This window comes from Chaetodon auriga, chromosome 15 (assembly GCF_051107435.1).
Source record: "Chaetodon auriga isolate fChaAug3 chromosome 15, fChaAug3.hap1, whole genome shotgun sequence".
In the NCBI taxonomy this organism is placed as follows: domain Eukaryota; kingdom Metazoa; phylum Chordata; class Actinopteri; order Chaetodontiformes; family Chaetodontidae; genus Chaetodon; species Chaetodon auriga.
The window spans coordinates 18933404-18949227 of record NC_135088.1 but is presented as its reverse complement, the minus strand read 5'-3'; the positions used below and the strand labels follow the sequence as shown (position 1 = coordinate 18949227).

At 43.4% G+C, this 15824-nt stretch overlaps 1 protein-coding gene across 2 annotated transcripts; it reads right to left on the bottom strand.

The window, feature by feature from the left end:
* Positions 1–402: 402 nt before the first annotated feature.
* On the bottom strand, positions 403–15685 carry c2cd2 (C2 calcium dependent domain containing 2). Of its 2 annotated transcripts, XM_076751083.1 has the most exons (14): positions 14839–15256; positions 14349–14444; positions 12751–12870; positions 10373–10474; positions 9940–10056; positions 8123–8231; positions 6707–6815; positions 6523–6587; positions 6278–6393; positions 5991–6159; positions 4558–4799; positions 3883–4150; positions 3584–3620; positions 2523–2751 (listed from the first exon to the last, which is right to left on the bottom strand). In XM_076751083.1, exons 1-14 carry the CDS (start codon positions 15118–15120, stop codon positions 2667–2669), a joined length of 1917 nt encoding a protein of 638 aa, XP_076607198.1. In that variant the 5' UTR covers positions 15121–15256; the 3' UTR covers positions 2523–2666. The 2 variants fall into 2 exon arrangements, with proteins under 2 accessions (XP_076607197.1, XP_076607198.1); XM_076751082.1 differs by lacking the exon at positions 3584–3620 and having other exon boundaries at positions 403–2751; positions 14839–15685.
* Between the last annotated feature and the right edge of the window lie 139 nt (positions 15686–15824).

Below are 15824 nucleotides of genomic sequence, written 5' to 3'. Positions count from 1 at the left end.
GGACAGGTTGAAATTTGAGGACTCTAAACTAGAGACTTGATATGAGGGAGATTTTATGCTACTGAATAATGCATCATGTGCTCGAAGCTGATAGTGTCATCAGAAAAATCATCTGCAAAACAACCAGCGAGTACTGTCAAACAAATGTACTGCAGGAGAAAGTGCTAAATGTAGTGAAGTCTACAGTAGCATAAAACGGAAATACTCAAGTAAAGTGTAAGTATCTTAAAACAGTAAGTACAGTACTTGTGTAAATATACTTAGTTGTTTTCGTCTACAGACTGCACATTATTTCCAGCAGGCAAAGTGGGACAAGGTTTACAAGGTTTACAAGGTTTACAAGCTACAGGAGCAGCGGGGATATTCCACTACAGCCAGAACACTCAAAGCAGCAACAACATCTCCGTTATTCAATCAATATTTATTGTCGAAAATGAAATAACTCGATATGTGTATTAGTTACAATCCCTGCAGGGAAATGACTGACATTCTGCAACAACAGTTAAGTCATTCACTTTGCACAGAGCGGATGCCGTTAAAAAAAAAAACAAAAAAAACAACAACATCAGGAAGCAGTTTATTTTTATTAATCACATACAGACCAGCAGCTTCCTGAATGCATAACAGTAGCCAGTTCTTGCAGGCTGCTATAAGCAAGGGCTCTGAAGTTGAGCATGATTAAAAAAAACCCTTTTCTCCTCTGTTCCTCAGAGTTTAAAGGTGATTCTGTTTGACTGGTAACATAATTTCTGTTTTCAAGTGACTGCAGTCAATGATGGTGGAAGAGAGCAGGTGATGAAAAGGGATGACAGCCCAAGACACGGACACATCCCACACTGGATCTGCAGCAACAACAAGTGAGTGTTTTTAATTCTGATAGCCTAATAATGTAAACACTCAGTTAACAGATATGTTATGTGCATAGGCTTCATGATTATAGACATTACTGATGGTGCAGGAACATATTGGTACTTGTCCCTCAGAGCTATTCCAATAGTTCGCTACAGTCCTTGACTCCTCTGGTGGTGAATGCAGCCTCAGGAGCCAAAAGTCAAGTCGAGTCAAGAACAAGTCCATCCGAGACATCACCCTCAGAATAACTGTAAGGCAATCTGTTAGTGCTGTCTGTCGCTGTGCTGCATCGACTCTCTGAGCAGATGAACTTCTTGAAGAAACAGTAGTTAACATGTTGCACAGAAATGTCTTCAACAAGCTGCTTACAAAAAAAAAAAAAAATTACAATCATTAGCTGGATAAAAAAAAGCAGCCAAACCACGTGGTTGCCCTCAAAGGTGTTCACACTTTCTCTTGTTCATGTGTTCAAAGCTACATCTTTTAAAAACAATAAAACATCAAAGAAAAGACTGAGGATTCCATTCAGGTGAAATGCAGGATCGAAATGAGCGTTCATTAGTGCGTAATGCAACAAGAATGGCCGAGTGTAACGTCACAGTCCCTGGATAAAGGTTCATTAAGTTCCCTTTTGACACATTAACAACCCTGCTGATGACAGTAGTGTACAGGAGGAATCTTTCAGGAAGACAAAGAAGAACATTGCATATCATTTGAAAACACTGCAGAGAGGAGTAAACATAAAAAAACACTCACATATAGCTAAAGGTTCTGTTGGCCACAATGTCACTGCGTCTTTTTTCATTTCTGGAGGGGTGTTAACTCATGTTAATGCCAGTGCTGTGCTAACGTGACCTCAGCACATGCCCATCACACATCATACGCTGACATTTTTGTGAATTCCTTTGTTTTACAGCTTTTATATGCAATTTACATATAGCTGCTGTTTGCTTTAATTGGAATAACATTAAAAATTAAATGAACTAATATAAATACCATATTTCATAGTATTAGTGTCAAAAAGTAGTCGTGTTACTATCTCCCACTTGCACCGTCGTGCACTGAAAAGATCACCTCCCTTTGTCAATGTTTTTAAAATGAATCTCTATCACAAGAGTAGCCCCTGTCATTGCACTTAAACAAAGGTACTAAAACTGTGCAAATCATACGAATACCACTCTTCTCTTCATCTTTGGTCCTGTTGGTCCACCGGAGGAAGCTTCACGGTTTACAGCAGGGAGAGTTGACTCTGTACCCTCAGTGTCAGTGAGGTTAAGAGCGATGGCCCACAGTCCTTTCTGTCCCGTCACAAGGCCACAAAAGCACTTTAAGTTTTCAAAATGTTGCATAAAAATCAAATAAAAGAAACATGCAAAGTAATATCCTCTGAAATGCCATTAACCCGAGACAGACCTTCATCCACACATGCACACACTCGTTTTGGTGGAATATCTGCTTCTCATAGGAAGCATGAAACGGCAGTAAAGAGGATATTTTTCCCATCTACACAGCTTTCCCATTCACAATGATGCAGAAGCCCCAGTTTGCAGGTCGGGCACTTGGGGGTGGGGTGGGAGGGGGGATTGGGGCTAGGAAGTTTGCCAGTGCAAGTTTGAGGTGGAGGTGGTGATGGTAGTTGTTGTAGGAGGGACTGAGCTTACAGGAGGGGGGGTGGGGGTCACGCATGTGGCTGCCCCATGGAGGTAGAGCCATTGACTTTGCTCTTATTCTTACTCTTGCGGTTGAGCATGCGGCTAAGCGTGGCTGTTCGGCTGGCCCGCTCCACCGCGGCCGGAGACTCCAGGTAAACCAGGTCATTGTGTGACTGGCTCATCCCCGGGTCCTTGCGCTGGTGACGCCGCCGGAAGAAGAGCTTGGCACTCTTCTGAAGGAAGCTGCCTGTAATGGAGAAGACAAGAAATACTAAGTTGGATACCTCCAGGCGAGGACTATGTCAAGATAACGGGCATGAACAATATTCCTTTGAAGTATCTGAAGCAGCAGCAATTTGAAGACAGCAATGGAACAGAATAGCCTATGTCCTCCCCCTCTGACTCCTGACTACTGTTGATCTTTGAATTAGTGACAAACAGACTATTAAACACAAAACTGTGTTTCATCGCCAGCTAACACACACTGGACTGTACCAACAGAGAGCGGCCGCATAGTCCAACTTTACTACAAGCGCCATTCCTTCCATTTAGCACACACAGTTGCTGGGGTTTGCTAATGTCTGTGGATTAGATTAGGTTGAATTAGACATTAGAAACACAGTGGAAATGTATTAATGATGAATGGAGAAAGTCACACCAGGATCCTCCATACGGAATAAATACAGCAAAAGGCTGAACAATATACAACACAGCAGCTGTTACTGAGAAGATGTTGGAGCTCCATTATCTGTTAGTTAGCTTTACTGGCATTTTTGACCCTGTAGGTCCAGCAGGGGACCCTTTCCCACAGCGAACCAAAGGTGGTAAAATGCAGTGGATAATATCACAATTGAATATTGAAAGTGTTCACAGTAATTTGTCGATATTGTACAGCCCCACAACACTTGACCGAGTTCTAAAATACAGTCACGACACTGTGTGCTAATATCTAATAGATTTTACATGAACTGAACATGAATTTGACATTGCAGAGAAACTACGTTATCTACTCTATTGATAGCTACACTACACATACTAGAGCGTCAAGGATACTACAAGTAACTCATGAAATAACTTACTCGTCTGGACATAATGTGTGCTTAGCACTGCTTTCCTCTAAGGTGGCAGTGATGACAGTTCAAGAGGAAAGGTTGAAACAGTGGGAAGGAAAGAGAGAAGAACACAAAAACAGAGCACATCACTGAGGAACAACAGATGGCCATGAGAACAGCCAAATGGAGAACATTTGGGTTCTATCTTCGAGGCAATATGTTTCTGGAGGATTTGCAGTATGATTTACGGAATAATATGTCTATGAAGACCAGCTCTGTCACATGTAGCTTCAGGTGGTCACCGCGTCCCCTCTGTGACCTCTCACCTCTGCTCTTCTTGCAGCTCGCCTCAGACACACACATGGATAGCGAGGTATGGTCCAGTTCCTCTCCGGTTTGGCTCTCCCAGTCCTCAGGAGGGCGGCCTATTCCACTGGGGCCTTCCTGGGGCTCGGACTCCTCTGGTGGACTACTGGTCCCCGACGCGATCGCTGTGGTCACATCCTGAGTAGAGCTGCCCTCTGACATGGAGGCGTCCATCGCTGCAGCGTAGCCCGCCATCAGAGCCAGCTCATCATCCTGAGACATGGGCGTCTGGGAAATTGTGCACATTAACATTCCTTAAATGAATTTCTGTTAAAGCTATATTTCCTTTGATTTAAGGAGGCCAGTTTGATGATGGATAGCTGGTTAGCATGCTAACTTCAGTAGATATTACTGCAACACAATACACAGACTTCTTTGACATAAGGTCAAAGCTGTCCATATCTTCCACATCGCACCTTTATTAAGATCTATTTCTTTGCTATGTCGTGGTCGGTGGGTTAGTCAACACAACAGCTGAAAAAGGTGTAGTGGAAACTGATTTCCAGATCAGCAAGCAAGCGATGGCTCACTCCTCCACTGTATTCTAATAAGTGAGACCATTCTACTTGAGTGAAACAGTGAAAGTGAGACAGTACAATGCACCACTGCGGAGTTTCTCTGGAGCTCATGCTTACTTTGGCGATGCCAGAGATGATGATGGTACTCTTCTTCACTGGAGACTTGAGCTTCTGCTTGGCAGACTGGTGGAGTTGTCTGATGGCGGCCTCGGCCACCGGGTCCGTGCCATTGAGCATCAGCAGCTCGGTATCAGAAGAGGACAGGGCCTTGCTGACTGTGGCCCCCAGCATAGATGCCTGCTCTGAAACACGACGCTCTGACAGCTTGGGCTTGCTGGCCACTGCTTTCTGTGCAGGATCTGAGGGAGCACAAAGTTATCTTAATCGACTGCTTTGTGGGTTTAATGGATGTTCAAAACAGAAATGGTTAAGATTTGACAATGTGTATAGTTGGAAGAGATTTTCAGCATTTTCAGCTGTGTTCAGTTCAAGTGTCCTAGTAATGCCTGGCTCAGACTGCACGATTTTCTTGTCTTTGACGAGGGAGTGTCAGATCTAACGATCACAGTTCCATAAACTCTTGCTGTGTCTTAGTCAGGTGACTGGCAAGACTACACGTATGACCCCGATCGATCACAGCACGTCTTATCCAGAGGATCACGCACGAGTTCTGATGTCATTGGGGAGCCGGGTGAATCAACTGTCAATCAAACTGGCAGATGCATTATGTGTGATGCTGGCAGTCTTGTGTACCGAAAAAATAAAAAACAGCTGCGGATGTGCTATAACATTCAAAGCAAGTGCAAGAGGCGGAGTAAACTTGAGCCCACTCGTTCATTATTTATACATCTACTGCTCAGCATCAAGATAACAGTTAGAACAGGTACAACAAGTTTCACATATGGTCATTTTATTTCCACAGTTATTTATTTGGCTTGGCTCTGTTGACTTCATCAAACAGGCTGCTTTAACATTTGATCAGGAGTTAGCGATGATAAGCACATTCCTGCAGTTAGGACCGGGGATAATGTTATGACAGCACAGTCAGCTCCTCGCCTGCTGATGAAGTGTTTCCACTATTTCTCGCTAATATTTGCCCTTTTGATTTGGCCATGGTCTTCCTCCCTCGAGCAAATGGCACACAGGCAGGGGTACTGTTTGCCACAGCTAAACAAGTTTTTCCTCTCTTTTCCTGTCATGTCAGGTCATTTAACATGTCACAGTACAGAGGTATAGATGCCCGATGTCATTCATGATTGGCCACGACGCTATTACATCGTTGGCCACGACAAAATTACCTACACGTTTAAAGGGGAAACAAGATTTTCAATGTTCAGTGGCACCAAAGACTTTCCAACACCAGTAACTCCACCACAGATCTGCTGGGTGCTCTGGGTTTCAAAACAGGAGTTCCAGCCTGTACTCTTGTTTTGGGACAGTCACTCCACATCAGCAGAAATTTGAAAACACTCACGATCTCTGGTGTCATGTTCAACTGCTAAAGCAGTTCTTCCATCAGCAGCAGCAGAATAAGCAGTAGAATGCTGTACCTATGTTGAGTCCATGAGGGAGTGGTCGACCCGGCTTGCTCTTCACCGCAGTGATGGTGGTGACTACCGTGCCACAGGGCATGACTGTACGGTCCATCTCCACCTTCTTACTGGAGGCTGGGGTGGGAGGGTGCCAGGACCTCACCTCACTGGGCTCCAGGTAGGTAAACTGAAAGATACAATTCCCAACGGTTAATATTCCAAATTTGTGTACGGGAAACCTCACACACATGAAAATATAATAGCATGTGACAGTATCCTCGTGATAACTGGGGTAACTGTCTTACGTCAGTAGTAAGTGATCCAGTCACTCTGTCTTTGGTCATGAGTGCAAATGTTTGGTGTCCTCTGGGCTGCTTCTTTACGAGATCAAAAGGCACTGACACCTGACCAAGCAAGGAATCTGAAAAAACAGAAAAGCATACCGAATTTAGTCTGGCAGTACCAAAACATGTGACAGTCACAGCTGGTGAGAAAGATAACTATTATTAGTAAAGCCCAAATATGAAAAGGCGGTCAGTAATTTCCTTACTCTCTTGAGGCTGTCCATCATTCGTCAGCTGAATGCTGAGCTCTTTTGAAAGTCCATTTAATTCACTGATGAAAAGGTCAGAAAACACATTACAGACGTGGATGTATGGCATGAAACAAACTGAAACAAACATCATCTTTACAAAAAACAGTCATAGTTTGCAGTGCTCTGTAGTAAAACTTACAAGATAAACGGCTGGTCCCAGGCAGGATTGGTTATGTTCTTCAGAACAGAGGTGTTAAACCTCTGCGGAGGATCATCTAACTGCAGCACACACAGAGGATTTATGCTGCCTGCAAACACAGCAGAGCACAGTCAGCATCACAGAAAGAAACACACACTGTGTGATCCAAGATCTGCCTGCAAATTCATTAAGAAATCTTTTGATGGCTGATCAAATAAAATATGCTGCTGCTCGGTCACGTCCAATTCACTTTCATGGGCAAAAGGGAGGTCGGCATCCATTGTGTATGTGATTAATCATGCATAAGGTAGAGGAGACTCACAAAGCACTGGGTGAGAGGTCTACTGTGAAAGCACTGTGTCTTAATGAATACAACATCAGCAAGAATCTTAAATACAGAGCACCCACAGAAGAAGCTCCTGAACTGGCCTCTAGCCCAGAGGAGGTCTCTAAACTGAAGCTAAGCTAAGCATGCTGTAACTGTTCATCAGTTAGAGGAAGGAAAATAGATCGTGAAGCGATGAAAGCTGTGTCATGTCTCTGCTGTGCAATATGAAGTGACAGGCAGAATACTTAAGAGGATGTCTGGAGCCCTGAAAACCGCTGACTGACAATTAGAGAATGACTCAGCGCAGAAACTGCCAAAACAAAGTTGTTGTGGATGATGTTAAGGTCTAAGGCTTCATCGTTGGACAATAATTCTAACAGCCTCTTATCAACGCCAAACATCTTGTCATCTAGTTTCATGGCTGACAACACCCTGGTGCTTTGTTTTCACTGGGCTCATAATGTAATCTCTCTCTTTTGTGCAGGTCAATGCCACCACACTGGGTGCAGTGATACTGATGTGGGCGCAATATTCAAACACTGCCGACATGTTTCAGCTTTAAGCAGCAGGTTACTTCCTTTGACAGCCAACTGGTAATCAAACTTCCTCCTTAGTATCTAGACAGGACGCACCGACTCTAGTATGTTGGCAGTATAAACCAAGGCAATGTAGAAACAGCCCCTGAAATAGTAATACTTACCTTATGAGAAAAATATGTTCAACTCACCATTGAATGAATGAGAAATATGAGCTACTATATGACACCCTAAACCACTTTGAATTGACATTTTCAAGCCCTCATTTTACAGGAATATCATGTGTTTCAGCCGATAAAATAAGTGAAGCTGGAAAATCCCCCAACTGCATAACACACCACCAGAACCACCAGGCTATTATGCTGATTCACCAAATGCAGCCTCTTTTGTTTGCTTCCGTAAAAACCTCTTCACATCCTGGACTGACAACGCAATAAAAGGAACGCTTTGATATTTTGGGAAATAAGCTTTTAGCTTTCTTGCTGAGTTAGATGAGAAGATCAAAACCAAAATTCTCATTTATATGCTTCATCACAACTTCAAGCGTCCCACCTGCAGCATCTTCCTCCTGATTCAGTGTCACCTTGATGTTCTTCACCAGCAGCTTCCAGTCGTGGGCGCGGGGGGGTTTTGGGGGTGAAACCATGTTGTTGCGGGCTTCCTATTGGAGAAACCACAGTTAGTGAGTAACTCAACAACACTGATATATTGCTGGTAATATTAACAACAACAATGCCAGGAAAGTATCCCATTCCCTGCCTTTTCATATAGAACCAGCACAATGCTGTACAAACACATCACAGAGATGATCAAAAGGCTTTGAGAACTAAACTGGAATCAAAGAACCCGCTGCTGATAGACACACATATAGTCAGTCAGTGAGTGTATCACTGACAGATCTGCCAATCCTGATAATTAGACCACCTGTTGGCTGGCTGAGATTATTCGGTGTTAACTAATGGCTCTTAAGACTGATCTGCTTGATCATTTTGAACCTTTAAATCATGTGTCAGTAGGATAAATGGTAAATGGACTGTATTTGTATAGCCCTTTTCTAGTCTGACGACCACTGAAAGCGCTTTTTACAACCCAAGTCTGCATTCACTCATTCACACACAGCATCGGGAGCAATTTGGGGTTCAGCATCTTGCCCAAAGGATACTTCGGCATGTAGACTGCCAAGGCTGGGGATTGAACCACCGACCCTCTGATAAGTGAATGACCGCTCACCACAGCTGGCCCAAGGATAAGCTCAGCTGATGCTGTACCAATCAGCTGATAAGTAAATGGACAACATATGAATCAAACATTTCCTTGTTACCACCTCTGAAAGGGGAAATTTTCTGCATTTCACATAAGGGACAGTACTACTGTAGAAATTACAGTTTAGTAAAATGTGAACACGCAAGATCAAATCAGAAACACACAACATGACATCATGTGATCGCTGGGCAAAGAGCGCCTCAGTAAAAACCTCTTCGTAAATACATATCAGCATAATAAAATCTTTCTTCATTAGTGCAGGCTGTAATTTGGCATGCTGTGAACATGATTACATGCTCCAGTCATGAATCTGTCAGATATTTGTGGAGACACAGTAGCTAAGCAAGGTCAGAATAAGTGCGACTATCCTTGAGAAGAGTCTATAGTGCCATCAAAATGGATCAAAGCCATGCCGACCATTATTAGTTGCCTTGTGAAACTTGGGTATAAAAACATGGGTTAAACCTGCAACAACTGATATTTTGGCCACTTGGGGGCAGTGGAAACAAGGTGTGATAGGGTGAGGTTGCTGGCAAAAGGCTGTTCATTTACACACCCAGTTAAGGAGCAACATTACTATTCATTTGGAGTCATGTTTTTGGCCATGTGGTGAATGTAAGTCCTGCGTTGAGTCTCTTTTAGCTCTATTTTTGGTCTCGACCAATGTCGTTGGGAAATATCTGGCTCTATCTGCTAATTGAATCAGTCTGATGGTTGGTGTTGAGTAGGTAGTGTACAGTCGAGCTTTTTAGCGGAAAACAGCTGCCTGCTGCAGTCAACAACAATGCTCTGAGGGCCGGGAGAGTGAACCAAAGCAGTGAAGTTGCAGCTAAACAATGAGCTGACACTCACTGTAACATAAAGCTGACAGGAGCTGCAGATTCAGGTGATAATTCTTTGCAGGTTGATCACTGTGAGCCACCCCTTTTCACACAGTCACATTGTCATTTGAAGCATTGTTACTGGATTACATCCACTTTAGAGTCTATTTGTAGCATACTGCAGGCAGTGACCTGGCACGACAGACCTGCACACACTTGTCTGCCTGGCGTTCTTGTGTGACAGTTGTTACGATGTCATGAATTAGACATGACTCCTCCACTCACCTTGACCTCTGATGCCTGAGCAGCCCTGCAGCTCAGTAATATGGAGGGACGCGTCGCACATAGCAGCTGCCTCAGCTGCTCCGTTACGGCCACTACGCTGGAAGTGTCCGGATTGTCCTGAAAGAATGAGATTATGACGCACACATATTCAAACAGTATTGATTGTATTAAACCAAAAACATATCCTCCTTTGTGGAGGTGCATAAACACTATACCCCTCACTTTTAATGTTAATTGTTAAAGCTCCCAAATGTCTATAAAGACAGATTATCACTGACTAACATTATCATCATTATAACACAAACTCAACAATTTATTTTTGTTTTGGTACAGTGCAACACTTCTCCTGGTGTTAGCGTGCTAGTCTTTCTTTAGGTGCATCGGCACTTATACAGACAACAGGTACATCTCATTATCTGCAGCTTAAAATTACCTGGGTGAAAGCGGGTGTCACCTGCAGCTCCCCTGTTTCCAGACGAGACACTCCCCAGCTCAACTTGACCTCGTCGTCGGCTTCTTGCATCTGCAGATCAAGCTGAGGGACACAGAGGAGAGAAACTTATGACGCCATGGTGATCACAAGCCAAACAGTGCACACCGGACCTCTGGACACTGTCCTGAATTACCGTTTGACAAATGTAGCACATCACAGGAGTGGGAGGATTCGACCATAATCATGTTTTACGCTGAAATCAATACTGCATCTCTCACTGAAGTTTCCAGACAATGACCTGCTCTATTTAGACATTATATGGACTTTGTACTGGGGAACTGGCAGGAGTAAAGTCTGGTTAATGCCCAGTCCAACTGATTCGGACATTCGTCTCCATAACATTGAACATAATGCATCCCATGGGTTGGATTATTGTTAATCAAAGGACACTTTGTTACATCTTGAATGCATTATTCTGTCATTCTGTTCCAAATTGCAATCTGTGTAAGGGGATCTATAAGGAATGACTTCTGAAAGTAGACGACTTTGTGACTGTTGGAATTGCCATTCTTAGGCAGTCATGATTCTTGTTTTTTTTGGTTAGTTTTATGAAACTGTGCTCTCTCTCTTAAATCATGTTCTGTATACCAAGTCGGCATAACAAAACTGAAAATGACTTTTCTTTGTTTTCAGCCTCCATAATAAAACTGATGTCATGGTCAAAACCATAACCTCTACAGCAAGGTTAAGTAGAGAAGGTCAGCAGAGGTGTACATTGACACAGAAGTCAGATGAGAGAGAAAGTGACAGAACAAGAGAGAAAAGAGAGAGGCAGAAAACAGACTGGGCCCTCCTGTCCCAGCATGCCTGGATTCCAGTGTAAGACTGAACAACCGCCTCTGTGGTGCCAAACAAAGGCCTTATCAGATAGCAATGAGGACGCTTAGATGGATCCCAAAGAACAATATCACAGCCTGCAGTGATTTGATCCAGATCAGGTCATGCAAACAGCGTAAACTGGAAGGCTATATTAGCATAATAATAAAACTCCACATGAACTGAAGAGCAGAAATTGTTTTTCAAAAAGTAGCAAATAAAAAATAAAGTGGCCCATCAAAAATAGACATTCAAATGGTTTCACACTCCACATCAACTGACTAGCAGTAACAAGAAGTGATACTACACATAGGTCAACGCAGGGCTTGCATTTCAAAGATAAATAATGAATTGGGATGTCACATGTGTGCCCCTCATCTCATGCAACAGGCCATGCGGTAGAGTAGTGTGTTAAAAGACAAAGTCCACTCAGCAGCACACCACAGTGTGCTGGGTGCATTATTGTGTCCATATACTGTAAATGCCTGCGCTTCTGTTCCACATCTCCTAGCGCTCATAACATGAGAAGCCAGGACCATTCTAGCATGGATCTCAGTCAAAAGCTAACAAATGTTCCACTGGATGGATGGAGATGTTTGAAAAGGCTTTCTGACTTTTCCAGGCTAAGCTGAAACAATTAGAGTGAAAAGGAGACAAAGAGGCTTCCTTTATGTTTCTGCAACAACAACTGATCCACAACCAAAACAAAACTGCCCCGACTCTAATCCTGACTTTAGCTTTCACTCAGGTTGTATTTATGGCACAATGAGCTCAGGAGGTGTGACAAGCACCTTATGGGTTTAAAAATAGCCTTAATACAATTGGGTTAGCTTGTATAGCCACCTGTATCCATACATTGGTGGAGCCTTAACACTGAAACCTAGAACAGGATGAAAGCTTCACACATCTTAATGCACACTACTCATTAGATATTCCAACACATCCAACACCCTTTGGCTCTACTTTATGTGAACGTTGCACCCGAGTCTGATGACTTACAGTATCCTCTAAGAGTGTTAGGGAAGACTGTGAGTGAGCCATAGGAATATTTCACTGAAAAATGAACCCAGTCAGATTTGCCCACGCTGAATAAAATACATCAGAGTAATTTCTACGTAAGAACAAGAAGTCGTTCGTCATTTGTGTCATAACTTCAGAGTTATATCAATCCCGTATAAGACCCTGACAAATGGGAATGTAGACAAAGCGGGCAAGCCTTACTGGAAACGGGCCTGACAGTGATTTTAATGAGGTCTTCGGGACATTTGCCCAACCATTTAATCTAAGACTCCTGCCAGCAGTGAACCAATGCTGGGCAGTACATCGTGTTCAATAAAATCTCCCATTAAACTGAACCACAATGACTTCCAAAGGATGTAAGTCTGTTTTCAGAAGCCTCAGTGTTAAAAGGATATTCACAAAAGAACAAATGAGTATTGTTGCTATTGTCATGAAATGCACCACTTTAATAGATGCCCTAGGACCAACTATAGAGTACTTACCTGCAGCTCCAGTGGAGCTATACAGACTGTGTATTTACAAGGATCTGCTGTAGCCATGGCTGTCGATGCTGCGCCGACAGAGAACTGAAGCTTCTCGCCAAGCACACTGCAGGAAGCAGCCTGTTGGGAAGACAGAGTGAGGTATGAGCGTAATATAAATCTACTGAGAATGTTGGAACTAAAGCAGCAACAGCATTTGCATGCAATGCACATATAGTTATACCATGTAACATGACAGTGACTCAAATAGGGAGGGAAAGTAGGATTTGCACTAAACTGTAAGGTGCGGGAAAAATTAATTGATTACACATTTCTATTAGTGTGTGTGGAGTCTTAGACATTAAACACATAGCACAAGACATGATATAAAACCAGTGAGATGTGTTTACAACACAGACTTTTGCTAAAACTGATTCAACTTCTAAGACACAAACTATTTGTCTTGGGAGGAGTTCACACTGAACTGTGAAAAGGGAAGAACATCTGTACTAGCTTCCACAGGCATTAACAGCAAATCCAATCATCTGTGAGTACATTAAATCACCTTTCGCTGCAATGGAATGCATCTGTAACTCTTCCGTGATTAATTTCCACACAATGGTTAAAGTGCACTTTTACTTGAAACACATGCATTCACTCTGACATCAGAGGGGGGTGACTGTGTTTGCGTCTCGTCTGGTATTAGATCACTGTGAGGGGAAAACTTCACATAAACATAGGTGCCGGTGCATTCCTGTCTGCCTGCTCCTCCTCACTGCTGAGCTTGACAACTATGTAAGCTTCTTAAAGCGTGCATGTGTCTGTGTGTGCGTGCACACAGACATACACAGAAACAAAATCACAAACACACACAGAAGATGTTAGTAGAAATAAGCCTGTGTTCATTAAACTCCCAGCATTCAACAACAGAGCACCTGGTATTTTGGTCCATATCGTGACAATCACAAAGAAAGAGCTGAGTATGCATTGGGAGCCCTGCAAATCCCGCAAAGCCGACCAGGCCAGCAATACAGCAAGCAATTTGTCCCTATCTGACCTCTGTAAAAAATAAAGCCCTCTGGTTGCAGTTTGTTTTACACACAGTCTGCAGCTGGTTAGTTGGCACATAATCTGAATGACTGACAAATCACGCAAGTGTTTCATAGCCTTTTTTAAGGAGATGTATCAATTCTTTGCATCTGTGGATTTGGTAATGAGCATGTGGAGCACCTGAAAAAATGCTAAGTGGATTAATTTCTAATATCTGTACCAAAGTTGGTGAGCTGATGAGCCAGAGCTTCTCTACTGCAGCCTAAAATGGAGCACTGGTGATAAAGTCGCTTCCTCTGCACTGAATCATGGGAGGGGAGATTGATTTGAGGGACAGCCTTTGTCATTAAGTACATAAACAAGGAAATTAGAAATCTATAAGTGTCTGCTGCTGTAATCCAGATGAATGCTGAAGCTGCCAGGGAAAACAAAATGGATTGTATTTCAGTGGTTGGGAGCAGGAGGACGAAACATCGGCTCTCAACAATAGTTCAACTGACCAAGATATTCATTGATCACTGGGAAGAAACAGCACCAAACCGCCATAAACATATAATATGAAGGCATACCTTGTTTCTAGCAGACTTCTGAAAGCTGGACACTTGGCTGACCATGAGCTCTGACGCCTCAAGATCATCCTCTTCAAATGCCAACAGAACAGGACCCTGGTGAGGAAGCAGACAGGAATATTAAAGCAGTGATAAACACCTATTACACAACTCACAGAGCAGGAAAATGAAGTCTTTGCCAATAAAAAAAGCATATGTTCTGACTTGACAATTCAGATGAACAGGAAGATAACGCAGATGGTTCAGAGGTGGTGCAAGAAGGTGCAAATTCACACTGCTGAGTGAGCGTTAAAGGGAAGCCAGAGCAGAGTGAGACTGTTGGTGTACAACGTCAAAAATGTGTCCAATGTCAAAGGAAGGGGTGAAATTTGATTGAAGTGGCTGAGTGCTCATTTCACTCCGTCACATCCTATGACGAGCTACACTTTCTTTATTGAAGTCACCTGCCTACCACACAGTCTATGTGTGGCTCGGTGGTCATGAGACTTACCCCTCGCTTCCTTGATTCGTCATTCAAAGCCCTGCACCAAGCTGCTCTCCACTGACTTTTCCAGCTTTTCAGTGACAGCGCCCATCCCAGCAGAGAGGCGGCTTCCTCCTTCGCCGCATTGTCCTCTGCTGCTCTCTGCTTATTTCCTATCCCCCTTTGTTGGAAATACTGTACGAAATACAGTATTAGAGTAACCAGGGACGCGATGAAAAGTGTGACCATGCATAGCCACTGCGGATCCTCCAAGCCAAAATATGAACTGGAACTTTCAAAGTCGGTCATTCTTTGTAAATGTAAACGATGATCACAGCTTAACACACCTCCTCTGAGAAATTTCCTGGCAACCTCATAGTATGTATTTGTTCAGGAAACTGCGAAATCAATGAAAGCAATCTCCCACAACTGATAACACCACCGACCTCAAGCCCCTAAGCAAATTATGCTTATTCTTATTCATGTTGCAGCACTCCAAGGGCAGCCTTTAGAAGCCACACAGAGGTCCAAAACAACGCAAGCCGGTTACAGAGACCTAGACCATTGTCAAAGAGCTATGGGTCGACTCTGACTTCAAATAAACGTGCAGAAAAGCGCACTCCCCTCCTCTCAATGAAGATGTTTTGGGTTTTAGCTTAGTTAGCTAGCTAATCTTCGCCACGGTTCGCTTAACTAGCTATTCTTCATTAGCTACACTGCCGCCAAAGTTTCCCAAATAGTAATTATTTCCAAAGTCTACGGTTAGGCTCCAACAGATATATCCAGATATCGAACAAGAGTTCCGTGAAAACATCCTGAAAAGGGAGACTGCAGTTCTTGCCGCTGGACTTGGTTCGCAGCCCAGTCTGACTGTACAAAGTTGCCGTTTGGAAACGGATATGTGGCACAAACTGTAACTCCCAGAATGCACAGCGACGAAATGCGAGAGTTTGTTTTTGTCTGGTGGTTGTGCGAAACTACGCGTATCTCCCTACTGAAGCCATGGTGTGCTA